The sequence below is a fragment of the Telopea speciosissima genome, chromosome 2 (genome assembly GCF_018873765.1).
Source record: "Telopea speciosissima isolate NSW1024214 ecotype Mountain lineage chromosome 2, Tspe_v1, whole genome shotgun sequence".
Classification (NCBI taxonomy): domain Eukaryota; kingdom Viridiplantae; phylum Streptophyta; class Magnoliopsida; order Proteales; family Proteaceae; genus Telopea; species Telopea speciosissima.
In genome coordinates, this window is record NC_057917.1 from 47,064,364 (window position 1) to 47,090,157 (window position 25,794).

Here is a 25,794-nt window from a genome sequence, read left to right on the forward strand (position 1 = left end):
TTGGTGGGGGTGGTCTCTTTGTACCGAGGGCCATGAAAAGGAAAATCAGTTCCACGAGAGTAAGTCTTCATATTATTCTCCCCCTGGACCGTTTGCTACTGCTCAGTCTGTCCCACTTCTTGTTCCTGACTAGTAATTCCATCTTCTAGTTCAACAGGGACATCCTATATGGTAGGTATCTCAATGGCCAGAGGAGTAATCAGCGGGACCTCTTCACCACTTAGAATCTCCCTCTGCAGAGGTACCGGCTGTTTAAAGTTAGCCTCAGACCCCAGAACACCACATCCATAGTGACAAACACCTTTCATACAGGAGGATGATAACATTTATACCCCGTCTGGGTAGCAGAGTAGCCGACAAAAATGCATCGTAGCCCTTTGGGATCAAACTTTTCGTGTACATGGTGATTCCGAGCAAACACTACACAGCTAAAGACCTTGGGAGGCACAACAAACGTGGATTTCCCAAACAGAATTTCCAAAGGAGAGAGGCCTCCTAAAACCCGTAAGGGAAGCCGATTGATAACATAAGTAGCTGTAAGGACAACATCACGCCAGAAACAAGGAGGAACAGCCATAGTAAACATAAGAGAATGAGCAACCTCCAATAGATGTTGGTTCTTGCGTTCACCCACTCCATTTTGAGCAGGAGTGTCAACACACGAAGTCTGATGTATGATTCCATGGCTATCCAAATATGAGCGGAAGGCACCATCCATGTACTCTTTTCCATTATCTGATCGGAGAATCTTCACTTTGGCATCAAACTGGGTCTGGACCATTTTATGAAATAGGGTGAAATAGGTGAAGACGTCACTTTTACTATGCATCAAATAGACCCAAGTGGTTCGGCTAAAACAGTCAATGAAAGTGACAAACCATCAAAACCCAGAAGTAAAAACACATCGGGCAGGGCCTCACACATCAGAATGGATCAAACTAAATGGACTTAAACTTCGATTATCAGAAATAGGGAAAATACTTCTAGTTTGCTTTTCCAAAGTGTAAGCATCACAAGAAAAATTATGTTTATTACACCGTTTCACTAAACTAGGAAATTAATCAAATAAAACACCAATCGGTGGACGGCCCAAACGACGATGCCAATTATTCAACTCAAACAGTGTAGAATCAAAATCAAGACGCAGACTAACATGTCAAAGCTGCCCGGGAACTGTCAAGCACGTACAGACCACCAACCACTCTACCACAAGCAATTGTACTGCCCGTTGCCAAGTCCTAAAACAAACAATGGTTCGGGGAAAAAGTTACTTTGCAGTTTAAATCCTTGGTTAGGCTACTAATACAAAGCAAATTAGTAGTAAACTTAGGGACATGTAACACAGATGAAAGGCTAAGAGATGAAGTACACTGCACAAATCCCTTCCCCAAGATAGGAGAAAGAGACCCATCAGCAACACTAACCTTATTATGACCAGATAGAAAATATTTGGAAAAAAGAGATGAAGAACCTGTCATATGGTCGGTTGCCCCTGAGTCAATTACCCAAGAATTGGGCATAACTGAGGCGCAGTTCCCACCAAATGAAATACCTGTGGAACAAGGTGTATTGGGATTGGTAGGCAGAGAGAGAGCTGAGGCAGCCATGGAAGGAGATACAGATGCCTAAGAAGATGTGTCCAAGCGATTCACCATAGCCCGTAGATTTTGCAGTTCAACCACGACTTGGGAAAGAGATTGATTAGGTTGTTCTTCAATAGCTGCCTAATGAGCACGGGTGTTACTTGGCCAATTAAAACCACCCTTCCCACGCCCGCAAGTATCGGCAGGGCGACCATGAAGCTTCCAACATCGGTCCTTTGTGTGCCATTCCTTCCACAGTGATCGCATTTAATGGGAGGGCGATCACCAGATGTCCGATCAGTTAGCAAAACGGGAAGAATTTCCACGAGAAGACTGGGAACCGGAAACAAGGGTCGATCGTTCCTGAGTAACAGGATGAACCATGGCTGTACGCTGACTGTCCTCAGCCGAAAGGATCGCATAGGCCTACTCCAAAGTTGGAAGTGGGTCCCGATTCAAAATGTTGCCTCGGATCTGATCAAACTCAATATTAAGTCCGGCTAAAAAATCAAAAGCACGTAAACCATCCTCCCACTTACGAAAGGTCATGGCATCAGCATCACAGGTGGCAGTGAAGGTGCCCAAAAAATCCAACTGCTGCCACATGGTACACATGGTATTGTAATACTAAGAAAGGGACAACTCCAACTGCTTGGTAGAATGGATCTTCTGACGTAGTTCATAACATTGGGCGGCATTCCCAACCTGAGAGTATGTGTCCTGGGCTGTCTTCCAAATTTTCACAGTCGAATTAAGGATAAGGTAATGCCCCAGAAATGGAATTAATCAGATAGGACATGACCAAGAAATTGAAATTCATCCATCTATCCTGTGCAAAACCAGCCTCAACAGGCCTGACCAGAGTGCCAGTTATGTAGCCAGAGAAACCACGGGAACCAATTGTAAACAAGCAAGAGCGAGACCATAAAAGATAATTGCTGCCATTTAACTTGATGGGATTCACCGGAAACGGAATGAAGTCACGTTGCGACGGACCATCAGAACCAGAGGAAGCAGAAGAGATCTCTGAATTGTTAGGTATGGTGGCTGCTATAAAAAAATCGCAGAAATAAAGCCTCCAAAAATTCAGAACATAAGGAGGGAAGATAAAGAACCCTCGGTGGGAGTCAACCACCAAGAGTGGGTAAAAAATAACGGCAAGGAAGGGGACCTCTCGTGGGAGAAAAAAGAAGGGCAAGAGGCCTATGGGACTGGAGGAGGTGGCGGTAGGTGGTGGAGGGGCTGGTGGGGCCTAATAGAGGTAGCAGAAGGTAGAGGAGGCCTGGTTGAAGCTTGTGGTGGTGGAGGAGCCTACGGTGGTGGCTGTCCTTAGGGAAGAATCACGAAGAAGAAGAGAGAGAGAGAGAGAAAAAGGAAAAATTTTAATTCCCATATTCCCAGAATATTTTTGGCTCTGATACCATGTTGAATTCCATGAATACTGGGTTGAGTCAGAGTGACTACAACCATCTTTATTTATAATGTAAAGAACATTCTGGATTGGGTACAAGGACAAAAATGTAATGCCCCAAATATTGAAATTTCAGTGTCTTTCACATTTATTTCTACCCAGGGGTATCTTCGTAATTTTATTCTCAAGGGTAAATTCATAATTTACTACTACCCTTTCTTGATGCCTTTATGAGTAGAACCTTCTTTGTTGTAACTTTGTTTTGGTTGGCATATGATTTATATGATATTGTAAGATATTTAATGACAATCTAGCTCCTTATTTAATTAGATTAATATATATATTTACTAAACACCTAAGGGGTTTAGCCTAGTGGTTAGAACCTAAGTTGGGTATAAACGAGGTTTAGGGATCAAGTGGCAGCATAGGAGGTATATATATTCTTTTTATTTTATTTATTTATTTTTTTTTATTTTTTTGGGGGGGGGGAGCTACCATAGACAGATCGTGGCAAGGGAGGAGAGAACCTTTGGCCAAGGTTTGAGATCTCGCCGAGTTTCTCGGTTTTTCAAAATCTCGAGTCGAGATCACATACGCATTCTAAAAGTGCATTTTCTCGGCGAGATCTCCGAGTTTCTCGGTTTGGCATAGGAAAATGCCCATCTAGGTCCTTTACATGAGTGCCAGATCACGAGATCTTGCTGGAAATTCTTGGTATACAGACACCTATCTATGCCCGGAATCTATGCCAGGAACCAAGACAGACACTTATTTATGCCTAATATCATTTAAGTAAATGAATTACTTAAGATATTATTCATAAATAAGAAAATACCCCCCCATTTGAATCCAATAAAAATAGTTAAAAAATCAAATTCCAAAAGGAAAAAAAGTCAGCCCCCCAGTTCAAGAACAAAAACTGGATTTTCGATGGTAGGTGCAATTTTCAACTTTCTAATGCTGGGTTTTTTCTCAAATCTAAAAATTCCATAAATCTTATTATGGTAAAACATTGCTAAAAACCAAAAGTGCGGTAAAATATTCATTTGTTTTGATGTCCAAAAATTATTTCCATTGGAGCGATTTTGACGACATTCGCATCGAATTAGTTTGACGATGACATAACTCTTTCAATATAAATCAGATTTTAGCAATCTTGGACTTGTTGGAAAGCTTTAAACAAAGCTTTCCAACAAGTCCAAGATTGCTAAAATCTGATTTATATTGAAAGAGTTATGTACCGGTCAAACTTAATTCGGTGTGCACGAATGCTATCAAAATCCAGTTGCGTTAGAAAGTTTGAAAATTGCACTTACCACTGAAAATCTAGTTTTTGTTCTTGAACTGGGGGGGTGAGTTTTTTTTCTTCTGGAATTTTATTTTTTAACTATTTTTATTGGATTCAAATAGAGGGGTATTTGCTTATTTATGAATAATATCTTAAGTAAATGCAATATCATTTAAGGCATAAATAAGTGTGTTTGTCCTGTGTCTGTCCTAGTTTCTAGCATAAGTAAGTGTCTGTCCTGCTTTCCTACTAACTGAAACTCCTATTTGGACTTAGTTTTTGCAAAATCTGATAGTGCCATTGTGTTTAAATGGCCCAAAATAGGTTGAATACCAAGTTTTAGACCCAAACTAGGTCTAAAACCCACCGAGATGAGGCTTCGAGTCGAGAAAAAAAAAAGTGCAACAACTCGGCGAGATCTCGCCGAGATCTCGACTCGACTCGGTTTTTCAAAGGTCCGAGTTGGCACCGAGACCCGAGTTTTCGAACCTTGCCTTTGGCACTCATGGAAGGGATAAACCCCCATACGTGGACAGCAGCTGGATATATATATATATATATATATATATATATATATAAAGGAAAGTGAAGATTGAATTGAGAAAAATAAGAGGGAAACAAGGAAAGAGGAAAAGGGGAGATTATGATTGAAAGCCAAAAAGGAAATCAGGAAAAATAAAATAAATAAATAGTAAGAAAGAAATAGGAAAGAAAAGATAAGGGGGGAGGGAATTTGGAAAGAAAAGAATAAGGAGAGAGGGAGAGGACGTGGGAGAGAGAGAGAGATAAAGTGAAGGAAGGAAAAAAAGGGGGGGGGGGAAGAAAGAAAAGAACTTAGCTGTTAAGTTCATGAGCAAGGAGAAAGAAAAGAAGAAGAAGAGGAGGAAGAAGAAAGAAAGAGAAGAAGACCAGGTTAATATGTTATTTTATTTTTTTATTCTTTTTGTGCTGTCCACTGTTGAGTGGAGTGTGTACTAGACTAGTATTTTATGCTGGGACAACATGTGGGAGAGCTTGACGGAGGTAATTTTCTTAAGGGAATATGAGACTGATTTAGGATTTAGACTATGTATTTAATGGGATGCATATTACACTGCAGGGTTGGGATTCTCCGATGTACGTGGAACAAAGAGGACTGGTTTTGACTCAACTACGGACTGAGGTAGGTGGATTATAGTGAGAGTACTTCACAGTGTGTGTGTGTGTGTGTGTGTGTGACATGATAATCAGTATGCTAGTATACTTGTATTATTAAGTGTGACAACACCATGCTGTTTCCATGCACTGTGATGAATACGTATGCTGAATTATATGTGAACTGTTAAGTGTATTGATTCCATGTTATACTATGTATTGTGAGATATACATGTCAAGGAATATATGTTTTGTTTAGTGTATTCCTCCCATGTTAATACCGTGTAATATACTATGTATGCCTGCTGAAAGTAAAGGGTAGTTACGCACCATTATTTTTATATACTATGTGATACATGTTTGCTGGAATGGGATACTGTGGATGGTACTTACCTATTGTTAATACCATTAAGTGTGTCGTATATACCTGCTGAAATAGGGGTACTGTGGAGGGTAATTACCTACTGTTATTAGCATATAATGTGTCGTATATACCTGCTAAAATGGGATACTGTGGAGGGTATTTACCTATTGTTAATACTATATATTATGTTGTATAAACATGCTAAAATGGAGTATTGTGAAGGGTATTACCTACAGTTATTACCATGTATTATGTGTTATATGCTCGCTGAATTATGGAGGATATTTATCTACAGTTGTTACCACATATTGTGATTTATGTGTGCGCTGGCTTACAATACAATTAAGTGTATTAAATTGATGTTAAATACACTGCACTACTGAGATGCATTTGCTAAAATCCATCATGGCTGAAGTTATTATTATTATGAAATTCTGAAATGAGTACTGTTGAATCAAGTGTCCTTGAGATTATTTTGTGATATTCTAGAAAACGAATTTGGGGGGATATCTAAGAATTTGAATCTAGAATGTTGTGATTCTAATTGTGTCACACCCCGGCCAGGTACTTAAGGGCCAGGTGTGACAGGATGTCTCTAACATCCAACCAATCTGCCCAGGATCGCAAGTGCAGTACCCTATTCACAATCATATCTCATAAATACAGTAATCAGAGGCAGCGGAAACAATTAAATAATAAAAGTAACATCAGTAGTAAGAGAAATCTATCTGATATTTCATTTATATAAAGGATAAAGCTTGTGATACTACTATACAATTCTCAAAGGTACTACAAGGAGAACTATATTATATCAGTACAGAAATATTTATAGGCATAAAAGAGTGGGGAGATAGCCTCAGGCCAAGATCAGAAGAATGTGCAAACATCACATGTGCACGAAGTATCGTGCACTTCAAACTCCAACGCCGCAAATCCAACATTAGAAGTAACTAAATCACCTAAAAAATAAGGATATCCCCAGGGGTGAGCTCTCAACTGAGCCCAGTAAGGAAATGCATGCAAAACACAACACAATAATTCATGATGAATGTGCTAATCTAGCATGCTCCTAACATGGATACTAAGTCTCATGTGGTATAAGTACTACTGTGGTAGATGCTAACCTCGAAGTGAACCCGCCAAGAAAGCATGACACAAGGCAACTAACCCAACAAACCCCCAATGACCAACCAGAAAGCATGACACCAGGCAGCTCCAGACGTCAGTCACCCGAGCGAAACCATTTTACCACGGTGAGGACCTGCCAGATCGGCATGACACCAGGCAGCAGACCCGATAGACCCCCAAAGACCAACCCTGTCTGTTTATTCCCACAGCAGAGCGGACACGCTAATATGGGACAGAAGATGGCACCCCGGCATGTCCCTTCGGCTATACCATGGGTTGTCCAACACCTTACTCCCTGTTGGTAAGGGGCGTAGTACTGGGTTATGATATAACAGCCTAGCCCAGTGCAATCTATGCATGATAGCACATTTATGAATAGCTGAATTTAAATAGAATAGTACTTCTCTAGTAATAATCATCAGTAATAAGTAAATATCAGTGCAGATGCAAGATGTCAATGCAACCTAATTCACATGCAGATTCTAATGCAGTAAATAAAAGCTAATAAACTATATGAACAGGATAATCTTGATGATGCATGACATAGCAATCAGAACAATAACAAATTAAAATGATAAACACTCCAAATTTAAAGTCAGAATTCCCTTGCCTGAGACAGTTGATAACCTAGTAAGATAGAAACCCAAAAAGCCAAGTAATCCTCACAAAAAATAGGAGTAAAACAGTCCTAAATAAACATCAAAACATCATATATCAGTGGGGGTAATAGTCTAGGTCAAACCCTAAGGAATCAGTCCCACAATCACACAAAAAGGGGCAGCCAGATGCAGACTTCCGGTGAGCCGGTAGACCGCCCCTAGGCCTGCAACAGCATCCGGGAGTATGGCCAAATTTGGGGTTTTAGCTCAAATTGGCCAGATCCTTGCATGCATGGGTCAAATTTGGTGTTTTAATACCATTTCAAGGTGGGTCAGCCTAATTCCATAGTTAAATTTCATATTTATTAAATCAATTTGAACTAATTAGATGTTTAATTAAAATTACCCAAATAAGGATAACTATCTAGTTAATTCAGCTAGAATCTAGGTTCCTCAAGTGGAGAATTTAGGTCATAGGTAAGTCTGAACTAGCTTTTCAGTCCAAAACAGCAATTACCTGCTGAAAATGGTCAAATAACTTCACAATCTTTCAATTCCAATGGCTGAATAAGGCTTAGGAGGTCTTAGAGATGAAGAATGGAGAAAATAGAAGGGGAAAAATGCAGAAATTCATGGCCTACCTTGATACAGCAGTGAGCAAGGATGAAGCAGCCCAGAATTTGTGCAAGAAAGTCTCTCTTAGAGGTTCCCAAGTTCCAATTTCAGACGTAGAAGACAAGCCTTTAGGTATAAGCCTCTCCTCTCCCTTCTTCTCTTCTCTTTTCTCCTTTCTTTCCCTCTTCTCTAAGCTGGAACGAAATTCTCAGCTTCTCTAATCATGTTGTGATATGTGAATATTATAAGAGAGGGTTATATATATGGGTAATGGCATTTAAGCATTAAGGGGCAATTCTGTCCTTTGGTTATAAATCATTTCTAAAATTGATTTTAAAGTTATTTATAGTTACAAATCTGTTTCTGATGATTATACTAACCATAAAGTAATGCCAGACGATATTAGAGATCATCCGAACACGGATAACTGTTAAGGATAGGATTCCCCACTAGGGACGTGGGTCCCCCAGAGGTAAACTTACTAAAATAGCCCAATAACCTTAATATGTCAGTAGGATACACCATAAAATACAAATAAATTGCACTTACAAGGGTTTAATTGATGGAGGAGTTCTACATGCTGTGCAGCCAGTAGATCCAACACAAATAGCTTAAGTGCAGGGTTTCATTGGGGTTCTCTGACTCTAGAAGGGCGAGGTAGTTGGCTGTTCGAAATGCCCTTACAAACGAGTCATGAGATTAGTCTGAATTTCTTAATCGAGACAACCCACAACTTAGAGGCTAGCATAGGCAAAGTTGAACTAGAACCTAAATCACACAGATTCCAAAAGTTCAATTTTTTTGCGGGTTTCACAAATTGGTGGGAGAATTTGAGGATTAATAGGCTGCACCATGCCGGTGGAGAGTCATAGCCACCAGAGGGGTTCTATTCCGCTGGCCACGGCATTATACCCACTGTACACAAGGGAGTTGTCAGTGGTGTATTTGTAGTCACAGAGTGGGTGACGAAAGAGAGTGATTATAGTGGGGCCGTGTTTCCCTTGAGAGATGGGTCGTGGCAGTCTATTTCCCTCAGTGCCGGCTGGAGACTAAAGGGTGTCATAATGGAAGGGGTTTTAATGAGGAATATTAATTTGGAAATACTAGAAATAATTGTTTGACATGTGTGAATATTTGTTATGTTGTTAGGTTGTGTGTGTTGTGCTCTTACTATAATTTATTATACTGAATTGTTTGTCTCACCCCTGTTTTATGCCATTACAGAGGATTGAGACCGAGGTGATTATGGTAGAGTGCTCGAGGGTGACTTGAGGATGTGATATTTCAGTTTTTGCTGGTTTAATTTACTTTTAGAGGGATGTATTAGGGAATTCCTACTTTGTAAACTCTGATATTTGGGGCTTTAATTTCTTATGACTTCGAATGACATTAGACTGCCACCAGTAGGATTCTTATGGTTCTAACTATGATGGAAAATAATTTACGTTTGATATTTGGTTATTGATGGTTCATTATGAAAATAATATTTGTTTTAGAGATCATTTGATCAGCGCCCGCGAGAGCTGGACCCCTACTTTTACCCGGTTTGGGTCACGACAAAAAATACCCGTAGGACAATTCTACCCTTGAACCCATATTACAACAATATCAAAGGGTTTGAAAACCACAATGGTTTTCTCAAGCATTAGGTGAACAGGCACAAGTAGTTTCCTCAGGAGTCAAATTGTGTTACCCACAGTGTTCTCCATCAGATGAAAAGGACCAAGTGGACAAGTATGATTCCACAACAGCCACTTCCAATTTTAAGCCGTCAACTCTTAGGTAGGCTCAGATGGGGCCACCTCAGGACAAGTCATGATCGATCAAAATTTCAGAAGGATATATATACATTGGCCATCTGGATGTGATGGTTAAAGAGTATACAAATTTGATGGAAAGACAGAGTTTGGTCACCAAATTTTAGAAAAAACTTAACGATTGGGGGAGGTAGAGGGGTGGAGGCTTTAATGCAGGTTTTAGAGAGCGGTCAATTTGAAAAGAGGGAGGGGTAGACAGGATGGTGTTGGGGACAAGGAAGAGGGGAACATTTCCATAAGTCTTTTTTCAAGATGCTGCATCAAGGGGAGCTGTTTTACTTATAAGTTGATTTGATATCTATGGGTGCCACCGCGGATTTGCTTCTTCATGTGTACAGCAGTATTGGTAAAGATCCTTATGATGGACAATTTGATCAAAAGAGATTATATGGATGTGTGCAAGTTGTGGTGACAGACAAGAAAATGAGTATCATCTGTTCATTTCATGTGTGTGTGTCTTGGAAGCTTGGGGGAAGTGCCTCACTGCCTCTCGAGGATGGGGGTGAATTGGAGTTTTCCTAATTCCCTTCTTTCGATTTTGTTGCAGTGGGAGGGATGCCCTTTTGAGGGTAGGATGGAAATCCTGTGGAAGATGATTCCTTATGCAACCTGTTGGTACATTTCGAAGGAGAGGAACACTAACACTTTTTTGGCAAAGGACGAGACAGATGAGAGGACAGCATTCAAGACAATGAGGATGGTTAGTTGGTGTTTAGTTGTCCCTGATTTTAGAGGGGAGAATTGCTTTTGTATATGGGATAGATGGGAGGATTTTATGAATGAGTAGCTTACTGGATGTATTAGTGTGCTTTTTCCTTTTTGTTGGGATCATGCAAGCAATAATATGCTATATTTTTTTTGTAATGGGTCCTGTGTGGGCTGTGGATAGTACAAAGTGTACGGGCAGATTTTTTTCTAAACATAAACAAAAAAAAATGTCTCTTAAAAAAAAGTTTCGCAATGTTATTCATGAAATCCACCTGAAACCTGCCATTGTTATTCCTATTTTGGAACTCCATCCATTAGTTTGATAACAATTCGATTCCTCTGAAGGTTAGGTAATAGGGCTATTTGGTAATTTGGAATCCAGGTATGGTTCTCTCATTTTATTGTTGAGCTTAAGTCTTAAGAATGTTTAGGTTCATTTCTGCCTTCTAGTTTGAACCAAAAGTGGATACCACTACTGCTACTAGTGAAAGGGAGACGTCCAACTACGTGGACAAGGCTCTGTAACCCAGTTCACTATTTAGACATTTTTTTCCATGAGAAGCCCATTTGCTGCTTAACTACTGTGTGGATTGTAATTTTTCTATGAGAACTTTACGATTTAAGGGGAACTAGATGTCATTTTAGAGAGTAGAACATAGGAATATCCTCTCCATTTCTTTTGTGAACCATCAGCTGCTTATGTCATTTTCAGTTCTGTCCTTCCATTGTGTTAGAGTATTTCCACAATAGAATCTTAAAACACCAGCCAGGCTTCCGTTTCTCAGCCATAGGCCGAAGGAAATACACCTAACCTACAAAACCACATCGCAATCCTAGTTTAACCTAGCTGCTCCTTGAGTTTAATCCATCCCCATGATCAGCAATTTCCTTGCCAAATTTATCGAGTACCATAATCTAACCCTTTTAAACCCTCAAGTACAACTGCAAGTATAAATATAATTCCACCTAATCAACCAGACCTTTAAACCCTTCACTTTGGTTTCAATCATGCTTCCTTCCTCCCTGATTTCCCTGTAGAACCCTGACCTTAACTTACTCAAAGATTCACTATTCTACTTCTTCGCAGGACTATCAGATAACCACAACTTGCTTACAATTTTAAATTAGCACCCAATTCTTCCAAAGCCACTAGGAGGCCCATGCACAACTGTATTAATAAATACTGTAAAGAAATGGTTACACCAATAAACTGTCCTAAATCAGAGCATATTAGATTTTAACAGTTAACAGAAAATTAAGGAAACTAAACTAAGGCAGTCACATCCAGCCCATGAAATTCAATGCAACCTCCAAAAGGCAAACCCATTACATGAACTATGGTCAAATCATTTAGCATGACTATCAAGAGCTTGTGATAAAAATAATTCAGAGTCAATTCAACAACAATAACAAGTAAAATTTCAATTCTGTGCAGGAGGATATAATAAATAGTAAATAGTTACAAAAAGTAACTGGATTTATTATTGACAAAGGCCTAACATAGTGAAAATAATAAATTGGGATAACTATCAAAGTAATCTGTATACAATGAGTTGGAATGTAAAAAAGTAATCTGTATACAATGAGTTGGAATGTAAAAAAATGATAAACCATTTCACCTTCCAAAGTTCCTTTTTAGCTTCAGGATCCTCTGCAAAGACAAAATTAGAACAGTTGTGCTCAGAAGCAATCTTCTGAACCATTAATGTCTGCTCCCGTGAATATGCTTCTGCATATGTTAAAGGAATCAGCAAAATTATCACCGAAAATTGAAGATTAGTGAATATCAAAATTATGATAACGTTATCTGGTAAAGGACTAAATGTGTTCATAAATAGAAAGCATGATCTACACATTGGTCTTCTAGACTAAACTTGTGATGTACAAATGGCAAAGAGTGTATGCCGTATACACTGGGTGAGGGACCCAATATTTGATGAAAACATTCTGAACTCTCACAGATTTAAAGAAGTTTCTGGGCCATCTGTTGCTGACCCAGGTAGTGGTAATAAGATTTTTATTACACTGAATTAAGTTCAGGATCATTCATCTCATTTTTTTTTCTTCAATAAATGAAATACATCAAATGATACAATCATTTAATGGGGGTTCTCTTTTATTTTTACAATAAACAATAGATCCTTATCCGAACTAAATGGGGTCGGTTATATGGATTTTTGCAAAGGCAAAATAATAAAAATAATGGTAAAAGAAAAGAGCACAACAACATCGACATCAACTCAACAAAAACCCATCTAAATGGGGTCGGCTGCATGAATCCTTGCCCTCTAATCAGCTCTATCTGATGTCATACTTGAGACAAGGCCTAAACTATGCATGTCTTTACTCACAACTTCTCCTATGGTCATTTTAGGCATGCCCCTAGCTCTTTTAGATCCTTCAATCTAAATCAAAATCACTCCTCCGTACTGGTGTATCCCAACACCTCCGTTGAACATGGCCATGCCACCTCAAACGACTTTCACTGAGCTTATCCTGTATCGAGGCAACTCCCAAATTTGCTCTAATATGGTAATTTCTTACATTATCCTTCCTAGTTTTGCTACACATCAATCTCAACATCCTCATCTCTGCTACACTTAGGTTATCTATCTGAAGCTTCTTAACTGCTCAGCATTCCACTCCATACATCATAACCTGACGTAGGACTGTCCTATGGAATTTTCCTTTAGGCTTGAAAGGAATACACCAAATCACACAGCACCCCAAACGCACCTCTCTACTTTATCCATCATATTTTAATTCTCTAGGCAACATCATCTTCTATATTGCCTTCTTTATTTACAATAGAACCCAAATATCTAAAATAATCACTTTAAGAAATCTCCCTCTCGTCATATTGACCACCTCCTTAACCACCCTCGTGTGAGTAAAGTTCATGCCATCTCTTAACCTATCCCCTTTTTAAAGGAAATGAACACAATTATGGATAATGCAAAGTAGAAACACCTTCATCCAATTTCTACAAACATTGTTTATTGCTAGTACAACTAAGTGATACAAAATTGAGGGAAGAAAAGAAAGGCAGGTTGACCAGTTGAGAGGAAGTGGCAACAAGTTTTCTACAAAATTAGCAAGTGACAATAAAACACCATATGTCCAATGGCAAATGTATTTCAAGGAACTGAATGAGAGTTTCCAGTTAAGAAAGAGAAAATAAAATAAAATATATAGCCAACGAAATTGAGCCAACAAAAGGACAAGAAAGGAATTAACTCCCACCTGTCCCTATGAATTCAAACATCAATGTTGGAACTTCAGGAAAATTTTTCCCATTCGCAATGTTGATAGCCTTTACTTGAACCTCATCCATCAATTCTACTCTGGACACCTAGTGAAGACATGAATACATATAGAAAACAGACAAATGCATCTATTAGCAAATCATGTAGTCCATATCATGCACAAACAAGTCTGTATCATCCCAAGCCATTTGACAATTTAAACTGCAAAAGCGGCACATTTAATTTCGTATGATCTGAATGAAACATAAATTGGACATTGCAAAGTTTCCAAACAGACTAGAAAAACCATACTGGTCTATCTCCCAGCATAGAAGTACTTTTGGACCTAGGTAGGATAGAGAGAGTGAGCAACAAATAGCTTTTAATCACAACGCAATAGCTTTTTAGTACTCTAAAACAATAGGATTCTGTTTCGGCTATTAGTATTCAACAACATAGTTGTCATGGCGCCGAGCTGATTCAAGGGATTAGAGGGGACCTAGACACAAAGGTGACACCAACAAGGTGACCAAGGCACCAGCCTAGGCAACCAAGGTGACGATAGTTGTCAAGGTGCCTGGACGCCAAGGTGTCTCCTTGACAACTATGTTCAACGGAAACTTTATATGAAGTTTGTTACTGTGGAAGTACTGTCCACGTGAACAGTGATTTGGTTGATATGTGTATCTTCTATTTTCCTAGTCTTAGTTGGAGTCATAGTTTCTAATTATGTCAAGTCCTAATTCTACTATGAGTTGTTAGTCTTAGTTATCAACTTGAGTTGATAGTTCTAGTGCTAGTTTTATTTCATAGTTATTTTCCTATTGTAACTTGGAATCCTATCATGATTAGGAATTCCCCTTTCTATTGTAATGTGAGATTATAAATACAAGCATTATGAGGGAGACTGATTAATTTAACAGTTCTCTCCTCTTCCTCATCTTCTTCTCTTTCTTTCTTCTTCCTCCATTCTCGATTCTGGTTTTCTTCATCTATACTCTGTTACATGGTATCAGAGCATCACCTTTAGACTGGAAGTGATCTGCGTTCTGGTTTGAGGGTCTTCTAAAGCCTTTTCTCTTCAACGGGTGCAGCACCCACTGCTGCATATTGCTATGGATTAAACCCTAGATGGAGTTTTCAAGGGAAAACTAGGGTTTCTACTAATACTATGTATCTGAGTTCTTAGATCGATTGGAGATCCTTAAGTTGAAGCTGCCTTTGTTGAAGATTTCTTCTACATATAATACTGATCCAAATCTGTGGATCCTCTCTACTATTGAAGACTGCATATACAACTTAATTTTTTCTCTCTACTACTTCCTGCAGTAATCCATTGAGGGTTTTCATATCAGGTCCTATTTTATCTCCAATTGATCTATTAATCTGGGAAATCTGATTTCTCTTACCGATTCACCCTGCAATTCATCTTCTCTATTGTTTCCTTTTGGGTTTTCAAACCCTATTTACTGCTGCTACTTTTGGGTTTTCAAACTCCTATTTACTGCTGCTACTTCTGTGTTTACAAACCCTACTGCAGCCGATTGGTTCCTGCTACTCTTCTCAGATTTTCAAACCCTAATCAGAACCTGAGTAAGAGCTGTTTGTGATTACTGCTACTGCTACTGCTGGTTGGAATTTTTATTTTTTTGGTGAATAAGTATATTGTCGAGCCCCAGGAGGGGGCCGGAAGGGAAAAAAATGGGGGGAGGGGAAAACAATAGGGGGGAGGGGAAAACAATAGGGGGGGGGAATCAGGCCACCCTAGAAGGGGGCAACCGCAAAAGAGAGAGGTCTAAACCCCAGGCAACAACAATGTGCCTGTTCCTTGAGGTATCTGTAAAAGAACGCTGAGGTAAGGTGCCAAGCTTAGAGGAGACATCAAAAGAGATGTCCTTCCAAATCAAGTCAATAGATCTAGATTTGGAAGTCCATCTCCTAAGGTTCCTCTCCATCCAAATGTGATGGATGGCCGAGCCAAAAACCAACTTGCCAACAATATCACAAACGGTGCAGCCTTTGAAGGTCGCACTTAACCAGAGGCATTGTCTATCAAAAGGAAGATGTCTTCTGCTGCGATGCCAGATGGATGAGAGGGCTTTTTTCCGGATGGTAGAGGAAAAGGTGCAAGCAAAGAAAAGGTGGGCAGTATCCTCAAAATCAATCCAGCAGAAAATGCAGTAGGGAGGGACAGGGATGTTATGGTGAAGGAGGAAAGCTTGGGTTGGGAGGCAGAGGGTAAGAGATCTCCAGGTCGTAAGGCTATGGCGAGGGATGAGGCCTTTGAACCAGACTAGGTTGTGCCAGGGGATGGGGGGCTAGGGTGGCAGACAAAGTTCCAAGCTGAGCTATAGGTAAAGAGTCCAGTGCGGGAAGGAAGCCAGACAACCTTACCTTCGAGAGCAGGGGGGCGGGGGTTAGGGGAGGGAGAGAGGGCCAGATCTGAGAGAGGATGGAGGTGGGAGGGGAAGGGGGCAGCCAAGAACCGAGAGAGATGATGTAGGATAAGGGAGCAGATTTGGGGATGCCAAAGGAGTAGATCGCTCTAGGACCAAAAACATTGTAGAGAATACCAAGGGTGTGCCAGGGGTCAAGCCAGAGAGAGATCCTAGATCCGTCAACAATGACTAAAGAGGTGGCTCTAAGGGCAAGTGGGCGGAGGAGAAGAATCTTGCGCCAAACCCAGGAGGAGTCCGAGTGGATGGGGACAGTCCAAATGGAGTCCTCTTTAAGGAGATGGGAATAGACCCAATTGACCCGGATGGAGTCATGCCTGGAAGAGATTTTCCAGATGAGCTTAAGGATTCCCGCAGTATTGGAGACCCTGATGTGGTGAATGCCATAGTTGTCATGGCGTCACCATATCGACGCCATGGCGTCGTATCGCTGGAGAAGTGGGCATATCGACCACCGATATGGATGATGTAAGAATATCAACCGATATGGCCTCTATGTCGTCGCCATGGCGCCGCCATGGACTCCAGACCACGACATATGGTCATATCGGGCGACATGGTTGTTTCAAATTATAAAACTTAATTTTTTAACAATAATTTTTTTTAACCATTTTTTATTTTAATGCTTTTTCCTTGACATAAAAAAAAATTAAAAAAACATCAAACAGAAAACACTAATACACTATTGACTAATACACAATCACATATTCACATCAGCAATTTTTTTTTTATTTAGATGGGTTGTTTATTAGCTTTATTCACTCAATATAAATTACATTCTTGTAATTGTTTTTTTGTTTTGTTACTTTTATAGTCACTTTCATATGAATCATATCTCAACTCTCATGATTTTTCAACTTTAAAATCAGCAAGACTATTGCTATCAATTAATTGATAATCCACGATTTCATATACACTAATGGATATTATACTTTCATGAATTAAACCATAGTAGATTAGTAGTACACTTTCATGTTAATTTTTTATGTTACAGGGTATATATTATAGCATACTAAATGACATTAAAAATAGAGAAAATAAAAAATAAAACATGGTCGATATGATCGCCATGGCGGGCGACATGTCGATATATCGACATGACACCCCTCCACCGACTTGCATCGCCGTGACGACGTGACAACTATGGTGAATGCCTAAGCCACCTTCCGCCTTAGGAAGGCAGATGGATTTCCAGCTGAGAGGATGCAGGAATTTAGAGGCTTCTTTCCCTTTCCAGAGGAATGCACAGAAAAGATACTCCATGGATCTAATAGTGGCTTTGGGAATGCCGAAAATTCCACACCAGTACGTGTAGGAAGATTGGAGAACCGATCTGATGCATTCAAGCCGGCCCGCATAGGAGAGAAGTTTGCCATTCCAAAGCTGGAGGCGCTTGCGGATATTGTCAAGCATAGGGGTGCAGTGGTGGCTAGAAAGCCTGGCAGGAATGAGAGGGAGGCCCAAGTATTTAACAGGGAGGGATCCAAGAGAGAATCCAGTAAGAAGCAGGAGAGCATCTTTGTCAGAGTCCAGAACGCCAGCCAGGAAGAGTTTGGATTTGAGGAGGTTGATTCGAATGCCAGAGACGACCTTAAAAAGGTGGAGGGAAGACATGATGGCGGAGATGGAGGAGGGGGAGACTTTTGAGAAGATCATGAGATCGTCTGCAAAAGCAAGGTGGGAGAGGTTGAGATGCTTGCATTTTGGGATGGGGGAGATAAGATGGAGGTCACTTTTGGATTGGAGACTCTAGGAAAGGACTTCCAAAGCAAGGGAGAAGAGGAAGGGGGAGAGGGGACAGCCTTGACGGATATCGGCTTGGAGTGGAAAAAGCCAGTAGGGGAGCCATTGACAAGGACAGAGAAGGAGGGAGAGGAGATACAGGCAAAGGTCCAATGGACAAAAGCAGCGGGGAAGCCCATTTGGGAGAGAATATTACCGCTGTTTTTTTTGTGTTTCTCTGTTAAACATAACTAGGTTCTGTTCAAGAGCCGATTACTTTGCTACTGCTATTAGTTTTTGGACTTGATGGCTGATCCTAAACCACCATTGGACAATGTCCAAGTACAGATTACCACCATTAAACTATTCAGAGTTTCAAATTATTTATTGTTGAGATGTGTTACCCGATATTATAAGGGTATTTTTGGTTTTTTATTTATGCTTTATTTATGTACTTTTGAACAAGGGTAGGATTCAAATTTGGGCTGTGACACTGTTCACGTGAACAGTGTCGTGAACAGTGTTTCCCTTTGTAATCTCTTTTATTATTATTATTATAAATAGAGAGCTTGACTGATCTCATTGATCATTCAACCCATTCACGAAATTCCTATTTTGTTAACATGGTATCAGAGCCAAATACACTCTAATCTAGGTTTTCAAAACCCACCTCCTTCCCTTCGATTTTTTTTCTCCTTCCCTCCATCGAGCTTCTTCCCTTCTTCTTTCTTCCTTTCTTTTGGTTCTACGTCTCCCATTAGGGCAGCACTATTGAGGTGATCATAATGATCTAGCTGCTGCCCCAATATACCTCCTTTTTTATGCCTCTTTTTTGGATCAAGTGGAGCTGAAGCACTGTCTGCGATTTGAAGATTCCTATTTTTTTGGGAGATCAGGCCTCTACATCTATTTCGGCTACATCTTCTGTTGTGGGATCTTTATTTGATATTGTTCTCAGCCCCTATTTACTTCATCAGATTGGTTGAAGACCCCAGCCCCTTATCAATCTCTCTTCTCAGGGTTTTTTTCAAAACCCTGACATTAATCGATCTTGGGGTTGGGCTGCTGGTTCTTGCTGCATCTGATTGGCACCCTTGCTGCCTTCATTCGACATCATTCCCAGCCTACATATCTGAGATTTTTTGCTCCAATACAGCCTTTTTCTATTGGGGGTCGATTCCAGAAATTTTTTTGGATATTTTTTGGCTGTTTGCTACTTCATTAATGATTGGTTACCTACTGCAATGACTGGTTCAGATTCTTCTTCGGCCTCTTCTGGCATTGATGGCCAGCTCCGGACTGATTTTCTTCCCCTTGCTGCCCCAATCAAACTTGATGGCTCTAACTACCTGAAGTGGTCTCGGTCTACCTATCTGACAGTAGCTGGCCATGGCCTCACTGGCCATCTTCATGGGACAACAACTAAACCAGTGGAAGAGGGTTCTCAGCTCAACAAGTGGTTATCGAATGATGCGATGGTGATGTCCTACTTAATCCATTCTATGCAAGGGGATATCTCAGACAATTTTCTTCTACTGGACACTGCCCATGCTATCTAGAATGGTGCCAAAGAGACTTATGGTCGCACGGGGAATGATGCACAGGTCTATGAGATTAGAAAGAAGGCTAATGCCACTACCCAACAGGAGCACTCTGTCTCCAAATACTATGCTGCCCTCAAGAACATGTGGCAACAATTGGATCATTACTTCGACTATCAACCCTCTACTGCTACTGATCTGGCTGCCTATCTCAAACACGTTGACAAAATACGTGTCTATGATTTTTTGGCTAGACTAAATATGGAGTTTGATCCTATTCGGGTGCAAGTACTTCGGCAGTCCCCTTTTCCATCCCTAGAGCAGGCCTTTGCCTTGGTTCATAATGAGGAATCTCGTCGGGCTGCTATCTTGCATTCTCTCTGTTGATCGCTCCGCCTTGCAAGTTGCTTCCAGTACTCCTCTTACCACTACTGATGGTGGTACTGCTGTCCCTAAAGGTCCTATCAAGTGTGAACACTGCAATAGGCTCTATCATACTAAGGCTCAATGCTGGAAGCTCCATGGGAAGCCTGCTGATTTTGAGGAAAAGAAAGCCCGTGGGGAGTTTAAGACCAAGGCTCATATGGCTGATTCTCCTACTACTGCTGCTGCTGCCCCTTCATCTGACATTGGGCTTACTCGGGATGAGCTCCTAGCTTTCCGTCGCATGCTACATGCCTCTTCCGCTGCCTCCACTACGGCATCTACACCTGCTGCCCCTCCTGGTTCTAATTTTGCCTCAGGTACTCCAGTCAGTAGCCTGTGTTCATCGGCTGTATCCAGTCCTTGGATTATAGATTCCGGTGCCACTGACCACATGACTAGCTCCTCCCATGTATTTCATCTTTATTCTCCATCTTCTGGCAAAGACAGTGTTCGAGTAGCTAATGGTTCCCTTTCTCCTATTAATGGGAAGGGTTCCATATGCTGCTCACCTACCCTTTCATTAAAATCTGTTTTGCATGTTCCGTCCTTTTCTACCAACCTTCTCTCTATTAGTAGTCTAACTAGAGATCTAAACTGCAAACTGACTTTTTTTCCTTCTCATTGTGTCATACAGGATCTTGAGACGGGGTGCACGATTGGGGGTGGTAAGATGCAGGGTAGTCTCTACGTACTTGACCCGGGTCAGCCTTCTACTTTACATTCAGCTTCCTCTACAGCTCATCATTTACAGTCCACCTCGTCCCCTGACCTGCATCTCTGGCACTGCCGACTAGGTCATCCATCCCTTAGTACTTTGTCTCTTTTGTTTCCAAGCTTGATTAAGCATTGTAATAGGAACGAGTTTTTATGTGAGGCTTGTGTTTTGGCCAAACAAACTCGTTCCAGTTATTCTTCATTAAATAAAAGAAGTGAGTTTCGTTTTGCTTTGGTTCATTTTGATGTGTGGGGCCCTGCCCGCTGTACTTCCCTTTCTGGACATCGATGGTTTGTCTCGTTTATTGATTGTTATACTTGTGCCACTTGGGTGTACATGATGAGCCATAAAAGTGAGGTTGTTTTCAGTTATTTCATCGTATGGTTCAGACCCAATTCAATGCCACCTTGCGCATTTTACGCAATGATAATGGTAAAGAGTACATGGAGGGTTGGTTCCAACTTTATTTGGCTGCACATGGTATTGTCCAGCAGACCAGCTGTGTTGACACACCAGCCCAGAATGGGGTTGCTGAAAGGAAAAATAGACATCTCCTTGAGGTAGCCCGGCCCATTATGTTTGCACGGTAGGTTCCTTCTCACTACTGGGGTGATGCCATTCTTACCGCTACTTATCTCATCAACCGTGTGCCTACCCGTGTCCTTGATGGTCGTTCCCCCGTTGATCTCCTCCAGGGTTCCTCCTCCTTTGTGGTTCCCCCCAAAGTTTTTGGTTGTGTTTGCTATGTTCGCAATCATCATCCTCATGAGAAATTTGATCCACGGAGCATTCGGTGCATTTTTCTAGGCTATTCTGCGACCCAGAAAGGATACAAGTGTTACCATCCACCTTCTCGTCGTACTTTTGTCTCCATAGATATTGTCTTCCATGAGTCCTTGCCATATTATTCCCAAACACCTCTTCAGGGGGAGCAAGATCGGGGTTTTGAAGATGTGTCTGCTATTCTTCCGACTTCTATTCAAGGGGAGCCCTCTATAACTTCAGCTCCTATAGTGGCTCCTATTCAGGGGGAGCGTAGACCAGTCAGTCAAATCTCTGTTGATAAGGTATATACCCGGGAGCGCACAGGACAAGTTGAGACTACCACCACCACCATACCACCTCCACAATCGCCGCACTGATCCGATCCGCACCCTACTACATCATCCGGTAAGGATCCTTCCTCGACTTACCTATCGCCGTTCGTAAAGACGTTAGGTCATGCACCCAACACCCCATCTCCAATGTTGTTTCCTATGATGCTTTATCTCCTTCCTATCGTGCATTTGTTTCTTCTCTTTCCTCTGTTTCTATTCCTCAGAAATGGTAGGAGGCGATTGCAGATCCAAAGTGGAAAGCAGCCATGATGGAAGAAATGACGGCCTTACTTAAAAATGAGACATAGGAGCTAGTTGTGCTTCCTTCAAGTAAGAAACCAGTCGGGTGCAAATGGGTATTTGTTGTCAAGCAGAAGCCAGATGGAACAATGGATAGATATAAAGCTAGGCTTGTGGCCAGAGGCTTCACTCAGACTTATGGGATTGACTACCAGGAGACATTTGCCCCCATTGCGAAGTTGAACACTGTCCGGGTCTTACTGTCTTGTGCTGTCAACTTTGGCTGGGACCTACAGCAGTTGGATGTAAAAAATGCATTTCTTCATGGGGAGTTGGAAGAGGAGGTCTATATGGATGTTCCTCCGGGTTTTTCCTCTGACAAGACCCATGGGAAAGTTTGTAGGCTCAAAAGGGCACTCTATGGGTTGAAGCAATCTCCACGGGCATGGTTTGGTAGGTTTCATAAAGCCATGGTCTCCTGTGGATACAAACAGAGTCGTGCTGATCACACTCTATTCATCAAGCGAAAGGGAGAAAAGGTCACTCTTCTCATAGTTTATGTTGATGACATAGTTGTGACTGATAATGATACAGATGAAGTTTCTTACCTGAAGGCTTTCTTGGGACGGGAATTTGACATAAAAGATCTAAGACAGCTAAGATATTTTCTTGGGATTGAAGTTCCTCGTTCTCCAAAAGGCATCTTTCTCTTCCAGAGAAAGTATGTTCTAGATTTACTATCAGAGACTGGTTTACTTGGTTGTCATCCTTGTGACACTCCCTTGGAAGCTACTACCCGTCTGCAAGAGAAGGATGGTGAACCTGTTGATAAGGGCAGATATCAACGATTGGTGCCAAGCTGATTTATCTCTCCCACACCGCACGAGATATTGCCATTCTTTGTGAGTCTTGTGAGCCGGTTCATCGCATGATCCTTATTTCACTCACATGGCTGCTGTTCTTCGTATTCTCCATTACTTGAAGTCACTCCAGGAAAGGGGATCCTTTTGTCTCCTCATGACCATCTTCGCATTGAGGCTTACACAGATGCTGACTGGGGTGGTAACCCTGACAAGAAATCTACCTCCGGCTATTATACTTTTGTTGGAGGAAATCTAGTCACATGGCAGAGTAAAAAAGCAAAATGTTGTGGCAAGATCTAGTGCTGAAGCTGAATTCCGTGCTATGGCCCAGGGCATATGTGAGTTACTGTGACTTCAGAGTTTACTCCTTGATATCCGTGGTTCTGTTCATCTTCCAGTGATGTTGTACTGTGATAACAAAGCAGCAATTAGCATCGCCCACAATCCAGTGCAGCATGACCGTACCAAACATGTGGAGATTGACAGACACTTCATCAAGGAGAGGTTAGAGAGTGGGCAGATTTGTATTCCTTTTGTAAAGTCTGGAGATCAACTGGCTGATGTCTTTACCAAAGGGTTGAGTGGGAAGTTGTTTTATCCTAGTCTAGTCAAGTTGGGCATGGGTGATATCTATGCCCCAACTTGAGGGGGAGTGTTAAGATGTGTTACCCGATATTATAAGGGTATTTTTGGTTTTTTATTTATGCTTTATTTATGTACTTTTGAACAAGGGTAGGATTGTAATTTGGGCTGTGACACTGTTCACGTGAACAGTGTCGTGAACAGTATTTCCCTTTGTAATCTCTTTTATTATTATTATTATAAATAAAGAGCTTGACTGATCTCATTGATCATTCAAGCCATTCAAGAAATTCCTGTTTTGTTAACATTTATTATGGGCCCAGGCAGTACAAGCTTACATACATGCCAAAGGCAAACTGAAATATATTACAGATGATCCTCCTAAATGAGAATATTTTTAATAAATTGTGGGTAATTTCATAGAAACTGAAATCCACAGAAAACAACCATATTAAATGCCCTTAAGAAACAGAGGAAAGAGTTAACGCATAGAATAGGGGTTAGTCTCCGATCAAATATGACTAGGTTGAAGCGGAGATATTATGTCCCCACAACACAACAAAAACAACAACATAGCCTTATCCCAACTAAATGGGGTCGGCTACATGGATCCTTGCTCTCCAATCAGCTCATTCGAAGTCACGCGTGGTACAAGGCCAAGGCTATGCATGTCTTTCCCCACCACCTCTCCTAGGCTTATTTTAGGCCTGCCCCTGGCTCTTTTAGATCTTTCAATCTGAATCAAATCACTCCTCCGAATTGGAGCATCCGAAGGCCTCCGTTGAACATGGCTATACCACCTCAAACGACTTTCTCATAGCTTATCATGAATCAGAGCTACTCCCAACTCAGCTCTAATGTGGTCATTCCTTACTTTCACCATTAAAAAGAAATAAAACTTCAGCATGATAGAAAAAATTACCACAAATACAATGAATGTAAAGATTTGCAGCTTAAACTATACCTGGATCCCAGACATCATAGTGGCAATAGCAACATCAGCCGCATCCTTAATTGTTGGAAAGTTGCACATCGCGACCTGCAATGTTGCAATTTGAATGTAAGGCATAATATGAACATGTGAAGATTTATATCGAAATTTTCGTAGCCTGATTACACCATTTATAGAAAATTACTCCTATTGGGACAAAAATTGTAGGGTAACTGACTAACTGGTTGATCTCATAGTATTTATCAACTGATCTATGATACGTTTCAGTTTAGAAATTAGAACCATTACTGTGTTACCAAAGCTACTTCTTGTCACTTGTTTGTATTGTTTAGGCATAGGGTTGGCTTCACTTGTAAATTACCTTGCATTTTTGTATAGTGTGTCAATAGAATTTATACATGTTTTATTTGATAGTTCAGATACCAGAAACATTATGCAAACTTTTTCCCAAGATCTTCAACATTTTATGTTTTTCTTTTTTGTTTTATCATTAGTCCTAACCTATCAGCTTATTTAATAAAAAAGAGTGGCAACTAGTAAATCAAGATTTCAGTTCCCTGTCCCTTATACCCTCAAGGCATTATATCGATCTCATTCTCATATCAAGGATTAGGAAGTGGAAAACCAGTTCAAATGAACAACCAAGGAAAAGAAAAATTATCTTTTAGATGCCAAAAGATTTCACTTCGAATTTTTTGAGGTAATGTTTGAAGATAAAGAGCATTCAAACTTATTGCAAAAGAAATACATCATTGGGGAAAACTTCAAAGAACTGAAAATACAATGCCTTAAAATAAAGGAAGGGAAAAAGATACCACTGAGTACTGGGGAATTTTTTGAAGCCGTAAAGTAATTTCCGTTATTACTCCCAAGGTTCCTTCACTTCCAATTATCAGCCTCGTCAAATCGTATCTAGGAGAAACAAAATATTAGCATGGCTTACTAAAAGATAGATAATCCTGTTATCAATACCTTGTTCCTATTTATTATTATTTGATTAACTAGTATCATTATCCTCAAGCTAATTATTGTGTATAAGCTTATACAGAGACGAAATCAAACTAAATGTTTGGATCATAGCAAATTTTTTCTCAAATGAAACTGAAGTATGGAGAAATAAACTAAAAACATAGGAAGAGAAGGTGAAAAAAAATCAGCAAGTTTTAGAGACTCAAGAAAATAACCTACATGAATAGAAATAGACACCCTCGAAATACCAATGAGAAAAAGAAAGAAAAAAGCATTAACTCTTTCGAATCACTGGAGACAGCGCTTAAAATGTCTCATCCAAGATTCAGCACCATAAGC

The 25,794-nt window shown here is 40.6% G+C and overlaps 1 protein-coding gene across 2 annotated transcripts in view; it reads right to left on the reverse strand.

The window, feature by feature from the left end:
* Positions 1 to 25,794, reverse strand: part of LOC122649561 (D-lactate dehydrogenase [cytochrome], mitochondrial-like) — a 134,247-nt gene that overhangs the window by 13,955 nt on the left and 94,498 nt on the right. For both annotated transcript variants that reach the window (XM_043842759.1, XM_043842758.1), the window contains exons 10-13: positions 25,302 to 25,398; positions 24,499 to 24,573; positions 13,891 to 13,999; positions 12,267 to 12,376 (exon numbers count right to left, since the gene is read on the reverse strand). In XM_043842759.1, the coding sequence (XP_043698694.1) occupies positions 12,267 to 12,376; positions 13,891 to 13,999; positions 24,499 to 24,573; positions 25,302 to 25,398 (391 nt within the window). The remainder of the gene's footprint in view (positions 1 to 12,266; positions 12,377 to 13,890; positions 14,000 to 24,498; positions 24,574 to 25,301; positions 25,399 to 25,794) is intronic.